Source organism: Parasteatoda tepidariorum, chromosome 1, assembly GCF_043381705.1.
Source record: "Parasteatoda tepidariorum isolate YZ-2023 chromosome 1, CAS_Ptep_4.0, whole genome shotgun sequence".
NCBI classification, from domain to species: Eukaryota; Metazoa; Arthropoda; class Arachnida; order Araneae; family Theridiidae; genus Parasteatoda; species Parasteatoda tepidariorum.
This window is the reverse complement of record NC_092204.1, coordinates 2,444,421-2,456,452: the sequence shown is the minus strand read 5'-3', so window position 1 is coordinate 2,456,452 and position 12,032 is coordinate 2,444,421. Positions and strand designations below refer to the sequence as shown.

Here is a 12,032-nt window from a genome sequence, read left to right as displayed (position 1 = left end):
TGAGGTGAACAGGGTTCGAATCCCACCAATGACTGGTCGATACGAATCCGCATCCGGCTTGCACCGACCACAGTGCTGACGTGAAATATCTTCAGTGGTTTACGTAGCATGGGTTAGAGTCCCTTTGCCGTCAGGCTATCCTTGGGAAATTCTCGTGGTCTTCCTTTCCGTGTAACGCAAATGCGGGTTAGTTTCACCAAAAAGGTAAAATTTCTCCTAATACTTGTTCCAGGAGTTCCCTTGTCTTCGGGATTGGGTTCAAAATTTCAAGGCTGAGGAGTTGAACATTAGAAGTCGTAAACCCAAAAAATGGGTCGGCTGTTCAACGACTTATAAGAAAAAAAAGAAATGGGGTCATTTAAAAAGGGTTAAAACTAATTCATTAAGGAACGGAAAATATTATTCGCTAAATCGAGGATAATTCGTAATATCGAGGGCAAAATAAAAATAAAAAATTGACTAACCTTATGGATTATCCGAACATCTTTAATAAGCAAATACGCAAAATAGATAGAAATCTTACACTTACACTTTTTATTCGGAAAATACAGAAAATGTTTACTCGCTGATTAATTTGAATTTTTAAAGCATTTCGTGAGTATGGTTTGCTTATTTCTTTTATTTCTTACTCTAAAAAGTTTTTTTTTGACGTCATGAAAAGGAGAAAATACTCCTCCATTTATTTACATCTTGCTGCATTAGGTAAGTTTTCACTGTTTCCAAATCATTCAAAGCATCAGAAAATGTAACAGTTTTCACTATAGATTCATTACCATTGACTTCTGTGTCCGTGTCGCTATTTATTGTTTCCCATAAATCTACTTCATTAACTTCATAAAGTTCGTTATATAGGTAAATAGGGTTTCGCTAAACCGGGGTTCGATTGTATATAAATATTGTTAAATGTAATTTTGTCTTTGGGTATGTATTGCAACCGGATCTGAAAATAATTTTAAAACTCGATTAAAGAAGAATGGTAGAAAACAAAAATGGGTGGTTTGTTGCGGGTTTTGCTAAAGATACCAGAAATATATTTGTTCACATCAAAATTGAAATTAACAGCTGTACGTCTAACATCTATTGCTTTATATTTTTCCGTCAGCAGCGCCCTCTGTTGACAAATTATGTTATTACTTTTCCAATGGAGATATTTTAAACCTGGATACCCAAGTGGAACTTATTGAAACGTACATTTTGACAGTCAGTTCTTTGACACCCTGTTTAATATTGTATAACATAACAGAAAGCTTTAGGCATCTGTGGTTAAAAGTCTCTAATCTGTAGTACCTTCAACCTTATCATGACTTTAAACTTTGTTGTGTATATGCTCATTCTTTGTTCCACTGTTACAAAATGTATTGTTGTTGTTCCTCAAAATCAAAAATGTAATTTCAGTATATCAGGCGTGACAGATTTTATCCTCAAGGACTGAGGCCATTAAGTCCTCAAATGGAAGCAGACCAAATGGCAGCATACACCTCTCTACGGCTCATCACTATAAAGGTAAAATTCTTTCAATTTATTCTATCAAACTTGTTCTGACAATTCTTCAGTTTATACTATCAAACTTAATTGTAAATTGATGCGTTGGTGGAATCCACTAGTATTAATTCCATATTGCATTAAAATGAAGCATTGCTCGTAATATGACGTTTATCATTGCTAGTTGATAGGAGACGAAATAACATATGGAATTATTTAGTTCTTCAAAGACGCCATTTTATGATCAATCTTTGTTTTTCAATTCTCAGCTTTCTCTCTTGATCTATTTTAAAAACAAGTCTTTCCTTTCCTCCGTTCTATCTAAAATTCCTTCTAAAGTCTAAAATTCCTTCATTCTATCAAACTTAATTGTAAATTGATGCGTTGATGGAATCCACAAATATCAATTCCATATTGCATTAAAATGGAACATTGCCTGTAATATGACGTTTATCATTGCTAGTTAAAAACTCACGAAATTACATATGGAATTATTTAGTTGTTCAAAGACGCCATTTTATGATCAATCTTTGTCTCTCAATTCTTAACTTATTTTAAAAGCAGATCTTTCCTTTCCTTCATTCTATCTAAAATTCCTTCTAAAGTCTAAAATTGCTTCATTCTATCAAACTTAATTGTAAATTGATGCGTTGGTGCGATCCACTTAACGTTTTTAAAAAGTGCTTAAAGGTGCTTATTTTCGATATTAAAAAGCACTTAAAGGTGCTTTTTTCATTGAGTGTTTTTAAAAGGTGCTCAATTTTACCTCTTCGAAAATAAGATTTGTTTTTCTTTCCCATGTCGATTCTCGTCATGTATTGTGCAAAAGTGTGCTTTTCACATTGTTCTATTCAACGTTTTCACAATTCATTCAACCACAGTCCATTTCAGCGTACCGTCGCTTCATAGCGCATGAAAGAGCCTATCATTTTACGTGTTTGATGAAATACCTGCGAATCCGTATGTGCGTCTACTGAGCTAGGTTCGGTGAGAATATTGCACTCTCATGTGCGACTCTGCTGCATTTTGCAAGACATTCTCAATTTCAGACTTCATTTTTCCCAAAAAATGACCTTGAATGTTAAAAACCTCTTTATCAAAGTGTAAAATAGACATTATTTAATCAGGTCGAAAAAAGCTTCGCACATTTTTTATAATTTTATAATAATTTAGTTAATAAAGGGTGAATGATTGTGCTAGGATTCAAATTTATTGGTACTAGCGTCTACCTTAAATGAGCAGTTAATATAGGCTATATTTTAAGCTACGAAATCATGAACAAAAGCGTCCTTTCTCTGAATAATCATACCTTTTTCCTGAATATGAAATTTGCAGAATTGAGTTTTGACAATTTACAGGGAATGTTCCAATATTGATATTTTTTTCTTCTTATTTCAGTCAAGTTGTGGCAATGCAGATATTTTGGTGAGCGTCGTTGTGGGATTCTTAACAGTACTACGAGTAAGCTTTTTAAATTATTCGAAATTTCCTTTTAGAGCATATTATGTAAGCATATTTTTGGTTATTGTATACTACTCCTCTTATCAGTATATGTAACTTTACACATTTTAAATAAAATAGGCTTCTTAAGGTTAGGCTCTAATATCCCCCTCCATTACCATGATTTCAGCAAATCAGGTTTTTGTCTACTCTAGCATGTTGCAACTTATTCCTGTCATAATATGATGTCATAATTATTATGTTATTAGTCATAATTATAATAGTATTATTAGTCATAATTATCACAGTATTATATTATTAGTCATCATATGATGTCATAATTATTTTATTATTAGTCATAATATGATCTCATAATTATTATTTTAATGAAAAGTTAGAAACCGAAAGTAAGCAAAATGAAATTTTAAAGATATGCACGTTAGCAGACACAGCACTTCATCAGGGGACACATTAGAGCCTTTTTGTAGTTAGTGATTAAACCGAAAGCTGACTGTATACCCCAAGGCGCCCCATAATGGATAAACTAAATAACAAAATGCAATTGGAACAATGCAAGAATATTTAAGATATTGCATTTTCATATTTAGTTTTTCCATTATGGGACCTCGGGGCACAGTCAGTCAAATTTTGGTTTAATCACTAACTACAGAAAGGCTCTGATGTGTCCCCTGATGAAGTGCTGTGTCTGCTAACGTGCATATCTTTAAAATTTCATTTTGCTTACTTTCGGTTTCTAACTTTTCATTTAAATTGTTAACTTAAGAGAAATTTGGTTTTAGCTGCTTTTAGCGCTTTTCAATTTTGACTGATTATTTCAAAGTTTTATCCTGGAACTTTTATCCTAAAATTTGTTTAAATCAATTTCATACTTTGATTGGATGTCATAATTATTATATTATTCGATATAATTACAGTAAAACCCCGTTATAGTGAACACGGTTTATAGTGGATACCCGGATATAGGGAACGAAATGTTCACTCTCATGCCCTGCTACACACGTATAAAATTATTTTTTGTGGATATAGTGAACCAAAAAAAAAGAGGAAGTTGGATATTATGAACTTTTTTCTGTCTTCGACTGATTTATTTTCTTTATTTCTTTTGTAATAATTTTGAAACTTCTACTTCAAAATAAATACATATACCAATTTTTAAAACAAACAGGAAGAAAAAGCAATAAGCATATTTTCTTGTTTGCTTCATTATTGAATGGGTCCAGCATTCAAGGAAGCCGCAATCGTTCAGTAAATGCTTCAAGTCAAAATCGATGAATTTTGCTAAGCGATTGGGTGAGACTACTTTTATGTGCTCGAATGGGTGGCTAGAGTTGGAATAACATAATTTTTAGTAAAATTTGGAATAACATAAATTGAGGAAAAATTATCGGAGTGTCTGGAAATATTACCATATCTAATGTTGAGGATTGCTCGTCAGTAAGGCCCGGATTTTGATGACATTTGCATTTTTTTTGCATTTTTTGCATTTTTGGACATTCTTTGTCCTTTAGAGCATTTTTTGAGATTTATAGGGCATTTTCTTTAAAATTTTGGGGCGTATTTTGCATTTTAAAGCATTTTTTAAATTTTTTGTTAAATTTTTCTAATTTTTATTATTTTTTATAATTTTTTATTATTACACTGGCTTCCAAACAATGAAGAAAATTTCTAGGATATTAACAGGTGAAGCAACATCTTTTCAAATTGAAGAAGAATTGTCAGTAAGTGTGACCGTCCTTTTCAAGTACGCACCAATAACATCAGTAGACGTTGAAAGAAGCTTCTCCTGGTATAAAAATTTGCTTTCAGACAAGAGACGCTCGTTTACATTTCAAAATATTAAAAAAAAATTTAATAATCCACTGTAATTCTGATATTTAGTAATATTATGAGATGGAAGTTGTTATATTCATTTAAGTTTCTATACAAAATGAAAATGTTTTGGAGTCAATATATTTTCTTTTTTTTTGTTATTTTTGGATATAAAACATATTTGTCAAACTTTAATGAACGTAGAACAAGTATTGCATTGCTTTATATTTTTTGAAACGACTCATAATAATTTTAAAGAGTAAAACATTGTTTTAGTTCAATATTTTTACTTCTATTTAAGTCATGTCATAAGGCATTTTTAGCGCAATTTTCGCATTTTAAGGGCATTTTTTGCACTTTTTAAGGGCATTAATTGAGATTTTTTAGGTCAGAGGTGGCGAACCTTTATACACCAACGTGCCATTTTTTCTAAAAAATTGTTTAATGAGGTCATAGACGTGCCGTCAAATAATTTTGCTTCCGTGATTATTGGGAAAATAATAATACTAAATACTATCAACTCAAAACTCTTTATTTACATTGAAAATAAATACATTGTGCCATGTCTCAGTTATACGCATGAAGTAACATCAGTGATTTCTGTTGTTGCAGATTAGATGACAAATAACTTATGTTAGGTTGTAAGATGTTAGTTTAAGCAGGACTGTTAATTTTTTTACTAGTTATTTATTGTTAGCTTGTTTTTTATCGTTATTAATTGCTTTTTTAGCATTAATTGTTAATTTTTTTATTAATAATTGTTTATTATTTTGTTTTGCTTTTGTGAATTTTAATTTAATTATTACATATGCCTCATAGTGTAATAACATTTGTGTAATAACAATTCATAGTGTAATTACAACTGTCATCGGTGGCGTGCCCAAAATAATGTTGCTCGTGCCATAAATGGCACGCGTGCCATTGGTTCGCCATCCCTGTTTTAGGTCATCAAAATCCGGGCTCTACTCATCAGCTAAAGAAGGTTATTTTTTTTGTACTCAAGACGAAGAGTAATAAGAAAATAAAAGTTAACATATTTTTATTACTACGTATTAGTTTTCAGTCATTTTTGTATTTCATTTAATTCGTCATTTATTTAAATAATGTCGTGTAATAAAAGGGGGTAGTTTGGAAGCATTATTTAAAATTGTTTGAGGAACCGATATAGTGAATTTCCGGTTATAGTGAACCGAAATTTCGGTTCCTGAGGGTTCACTATAGCGGGGTTTGACTGTAATTTATTATCATCCGCGGAATGAGTTTCAAAATTAATTTGGTATTATTATTTATTATTAGATCTACAGCGTAGTTTGCGTAGCATCATTTTACAAGAAAGCAAAAAGTGGATCCCGCGATATATTTCAGAAAGGTAAACATACATTTTTGTTTTAATTTTATGTATCTCAAGTGTATTTGTGGAAGGTTTCGAAGAACTGTCTGATTTAACCGAGATATTCATTGTGTGCAATACTTATCATGATCACGAAATTTAATCCCAATGGCTTAATGTAGCGAGAATAATTACCTATACACAATGGAATTCGTCAAATATCTTAATTCAATGATTTTGTTCAATATCTAATTATTTATATTTGTTGGGTAAAAGTTGTCTTAAATCAAAGTTTGGAAAAGTAGGTCGATACGTTTTTATCTTTTTAGATAAATAAGTACTGATACAAGTTCTTTTCATTTTTTTACTCTGACCTAAAATAATATTTATGTTAATTTTTAGAAACATGAGAGTTGTTGTTCATTTATGTCGCACTAGAGCTGCGTCCAGCAGTGGACTGATCGTTGAGACACGGTTCCCAGCAGATCACGGAACTCAAGCATCACTGGCTACGGTCAGTGTGCGGATGGGTGACCACTTGGATCAGTCTGCGTAGGGACCGAGGGTGTTAAACTATGGATGTCCTCGTTAAACTATGCTACCGTTAAGTGCTCTACTTCGCGTGCAGGTCGTCGGGCTACCGAAGCGGGGGTGCCATCCCCTCCGCAGAGGATCAAAATTGTAATGGTATGTCTTCGGATCATCCTCCGGGATGTTTCCCAGACCGTCGCCAATAGCCTATTGTGCAGCTCTAGTGCGACGTAAATTAACAACAACAACAACAGCACTAGAGCTGCACAATGGGCTATTGGTGACGGCATCGGAAACATCCCGGAGGATGATCCGGAGGCATACATACTATCACAATTTTGATCCTCTGCAGAAGGAATTGCATTTCCACTTCGGTAGCCCGACGACCTGCACGCGAAGTAGAGCACTTAACGGTAGAACAGTTTAATGAGGACCGACACCGCACACCCTCGGCCCCTAAGCAGACTGATCAAAGAGGTCACCCACCCGCACACTGACAGCAGCCAGTGATGCTTGACTTCGGTGATCTGCTGGGAACCGTGTCTTAACGATCTGTCCACGCCAGCTCTAGTGTGACGTAAATAAAGTACCTTCCTATCTATCGTCAACAATGCAGATTTATAATACTTAATCCAAAAACTTTTATTAATGATACTTGGGGCTGTGATAGCCTGGTTGGTAGGGCACTGAGCGTATGCCAAAGAGTTCGTGGGTTCGTTCCCCGCCTGCCGAAGTCTTCCAGTGTAATAAATGGTGACTTATGCACGTTAAATCTGTCGGGTCGCAAAGTCCTCTATGTTCCCATAACAAATTAGTACTTCTGGGGGTACTGATCCCGGAGCTCCCTTGTTTTCTGGATTTGGATCATAATTACAAGGATAAGGAGTCGGCTGTTCTACGACGGTTATAAAATAAAATAAAATTAATGATACTTGAATATATATTATTATTAAAAATATTGAAGTAGTTAGAGAATATAATGTCAGGTTTAGTTAAGTGAGAATTTTTACCCACAAGTTTTAAAATTAACAGGTGTCTTATGAATTTTTGAATGCTATAGTATAGTATAGAAATTGAATATTAATCATTTTAATTTATCAGCTTATAGAAAGAACAGTTTTAATGACAATATTATTATTCATTTAAAATTTTTACTCACTACTTATTCCGTATTCAAAGTTCAACACATAATTTTTTTTACAGAAGATTATTATGCATTAGCATTAGTGTTCATCGCAAAATTCTCTAAAAATCGGAAGAAAAAAAAAGTTAATTTTCATTTTAATATTTATTATTTAATACATTAATTTTTATGTTTTAAGCTATCGTTGTTTAACTAGTTTTCTGAGTTCTTTATTAACAGATGTATATATAAATATTTCAGATATCACCGGAAGTTGTGATACCTCTGAAAGGACTGAATCTGTGAAAGATTTTGAAGACTACAATCCCAAGTCCCTCATAATAGACTAGTGAGTAGTTTTCTGAAATTAATTATGTATTTAAATAACTCTTTAAAGCAATAAATCTTTTTTTCTCAAATTGGGAGAGATTGAATAGTTTTTTTGAGGTAAAATAATCTCATTATATTGTATAGGGTGTGCAAATAAGTTCGCCACAAGATGGCACTACCAGAAGGTTATGTGGAAATTGACTGGTGTTAAACGTCTTGTTCATCTGGTAACCACATAACCTTAAAGTATTCCGTGTTAGCATTACGTAATTGTTTCTGTACAAAAATGTCAAATTTTGTGCCAAATAAGCGACATTTCTCGGAACTTTTGATTTACTTCTTTAATTTGAAGAAATCTGCAGCTGAGGCGCATCATCGAGAAGCTGTGAGGCTGTTTTAGATGAGAGAAGTTTCAGAAGTTTAAGAACGGTGAATTTGACGTGGAAGACACAGAACACAGTGGAAGGCCGAAGTTGTGCGAAGACAAAGGAAATGGAAGGATTCATCCCAAACGCAAAACAGACTTGCTCTTACATTGTAAGTGACTCAGCGAGCAATTTCACATCGTTTAAAATTGTTGGGAATGATCCAAAAAGTATGGATGGAACCCAACGTTCCATACAAACTGAAGCCAAGAGTCGATTTTGCAGGAAAGTTGATTTTGCTATTTGGAAACACTTCAATGGGAAGTTCTACCCTCCCCCCGTATTCGCCAGACTTTGCCCTTATCACCCATTCCGGTCGATGACACGTGATTTTTCAGAGCAGAAATTGACAGCGTTTGAAGAATCCCAGGAATGGGTCGATTCGTGGATATCCTCGAGAAATGAAGAGTTCTTCAAACGTGGTGTTCGAGTATTCCCAGGAAGATGGGGGGGGCGGGGAATTAGTGTCTAGTAATGGAGAATAGTTTGAATAAAAGATAATGTACCTTATTTTTACAGTAAACGGACAATTATTGATAAAAAACGGCGTAAACTTATTTGTACTCGCAATATATTATTTCGAAATTTCTTTTCATCATCAAATTTTCAATTGGGTATACTATAGCCTACGTCACAGATCGTGTTATTCCTACTAAATTTAACTAGTAAACAGCATTTTCTGCGAACCTGATTTCTAGCAACAAGTAAAAGCATCAAACGAAGTGTCTTGTTTATAAGTCGCTACTCGCCAGGTTGGAATTGTATTAGTCTAGTTCCTTTGGAAATAATTTATATTGTTGTTTTACCGAAGTTTATGAATTTAGTAAGCATATTTAAAACTCAGTTTATTAATCAAACTAAATGGTAAATGTTATTCCTAGTAAGTGGAAGTAGTTGTGCTTTTTTCATATTAAACCCAATTGAAAAAGTTATTTTAAAAAGAGAAAAAAATAGTCAGGATATGAATTAATTTCTTGTGTTCACTGTATTTCTCATATTTTCAATTGGTTGTTTGTATTCCAGTGCAAAGAATAAGCCTCACTACACATCTCACAGAGATAGAAGGTCCAGCATAGTGGCCGCTTCAACACTGCCGCCCCCTCAAGAGGACGACCTGATGGACTTGAAAGTCCAAGCATCGGACATGGCCCTGGACATGCAGAGGGCAGCAGTGCACGCGGCCTCTCAGGCCATCAGAATCTATTCCACCGAGAAGCACATTGCAGAGAGCATCAAACAAGATTTCGATCAACTTTACCATCCGACGTGGCATTGCATTGTGGGACGGAATTGGGGCAGTTGCGTCACCCATTCGAAACAGTGTTATGTGCGGATGAGTTACAAGGATATGACCATTATGCTTTACAGGTCAACGTAAGACGCTTTTAAGGCCTGTTTACACGGTCCAAGTTCTTGAATGCCAGAAATTGGAAGATTCGTCGACACTATCTTGAATGTTAGGGGAGAGTGGGGTCAATTGTAACATTTTTGACTATTTTTAACTAATAAAAAATCAAATATATTATTAGTATTAATTGACAGACGAGTAAAGTAGACTATCCTCTACTAGAAAAAAAAATAAATACCTTGTTTTAAATCTTATTATATTAGTTATTAACAATTTTTGACAGTCGAGCACTTGTTACAATTGTCCCCACTAACGGGGTCAATTGTAACAGTTCATAAATTCAACTAAAACATAGTTAATTATACATATTATCATAGTTGTGATCTATTTTTTTATTGATCAAAATAGTAGTGATATTTTAGGAGTAAAAATAATAATGAACAGAGACCTAAAGGGTTAAACTTTTAACTTTAAGGGGTTAAACATTTTAATTTATGCTGTGAAAGGTGACAAATAAAATAATGCACATGCAACATAATATAAATGATATAGGAAACTATTGGTGGTTCTTAAAGAGTTAAGTAATGGTTTGTAAACATAAGATTATTTATTTTCAGCTGTTACAATCGTCCCTTTACTTATTGTTACAATTGTCCCCAAGACGCCATTTCAGCTTCATTTGTTAAAAACAATGCTAGTTAATTAGCAAAACTAATCTTTTTTTTTTTGGAAATGTTAATTAAAGTGTCCACTTACATATTCGGTTACTAATTTTTATTTGTTTAAACAAAATTACTTTGTTACAATATAATATTCTAATACCAAAAAAAGTACTTACGTAGCGTGAAAATATCTTTTGTGATGTAACTCTTTCAAAAGTACATAAAAATGGTTGCCAGCAGGGGTGTACATGTAGATTTATTAAATACACCTTGTGCGCCACCTAGGAACCAAATCTAGAACCCGACACTCGAAATTTTTGCTCTGTTACAATCGTACCCTGTTACAATTGACCCCACTCTCCCCTACTGATGGTTCGAATGAAAAACCCGAGCATGCGCATTGTTCATATTCGAAATTATAATATCATACTCACATGAATGTAAAATTACTAAAAAAAATTCAAATTAAATAATAACACCAATAGACCAGAACAGATTTGTTCATTTGGATTTAAATATATGAAAACGGACAACAAAATGACATGATCTGATGTCTGGCTTGCTGACGTCACAAAACTTAAGAAACTGATTGATTACGTGAGGAAAAACTTGGATAGAAGGTAGAATGCACTCTACTATCATTCAAGCGCTTGGATGATTTTTTACGCGATCCAAGCTGAAAGCAAAACAAGTTTCCATCAATTTCTCAATCTTCATCCAAAAACTTGGATTGTTTAAACAGGCCTTTAGGAATGCCAAAGTCAACTTTTAGATTATTTTTTTGATTTCATATTTCATGAACAAACCTTTTAATGTATTGATTGTAAATTTTATAATATTGATTTAAAAAATATTGTTTTTAATTTTTATAGTGATCAAAAATAATATACTTTGATAAAAAACTGCACTTGCGTTAATAATTGCGGAAGAAAAATTTTTTAAATGTAACTAAGTTTCATTATCTTGTTAGTCAGATATATGAAATTGCTTTTTTATTTATTTAACTTTTTTTATTGCACTTGGCCTGAAAGAATTAAAATGAGCTGACAAAATAGTAAAAGAGTCAAAGCGTGGGAGTCAACACAAAGATGCGTTATGATGTGAAACTGTTAAGTAAAGTTGATGTAATGTGTTTTGAATTAATTTATTATTTTTGTGTGTAAAACAAATGAAAATTGTATTTTATTTGTCTTTTTTATGTTTTAAATAAAATGTTTCTCTTTTTATCAATTGCATTTTCTATTTCAAAGAAAAGTTTTCGATAGCTTGCCTTCATAAAGATGACGTCAATGCTCAGAACTTTTCAGTTTGATTGTGCGCATACAAGTTTTTAATTTTCTTAAAATCGACAGATGGTCTGATTTAAAAATTCTTCTGATTCTGATTAAAAATTCTGATCTAAAATTCCGATAACAACCGTGGTGGCTCAGGGTATAGAGCTCTCGCCTATCAATGAAGTGACCCGAGTTCGATACCAGAGATAGCTGGTCGAATTCCTCACCCGGCTCGCACGCGACCACAGTGCTGAAGC

General features: G+C 33.3%; 1 protein-coding gene across 1 annotated transcript in view; it reads left to right on the top strand.

Moving 5' to 3' along the window:
- Nucleotides 1-10,074, top strand: part of LOC107446829 (uncharacterized) — a 30,244-nt gene extending 20,170 nt beyond the window's left edge. The window contains exons 5-9 of the mRNA XM_016061600.3: nt 1,396-1,503; nt 2,881-2,943; nt 6,049-6,121; nt 7,998-8,085; nt 9,515-10,074. Coding sequence (XP_015917086.2) covers nt 1,396-1,503; nt 2,881-2,943; nt 6,049-6,121; nt 7,998-8,085; nt 9,515-9,869 — 687 coding nt within the window. The 3' untranslated portion in view covers nt 9,870-10,074. The remainder of the gene's footprint in view (nt 1-1,395; nt 1,504-2,880; nt 2,944-6,048; nt 6,122-7,997; nt 8,086-9,514) is intronic.
- Nucleotides 10,075-12,032: the final 1,958 nt, after the last annotated feature.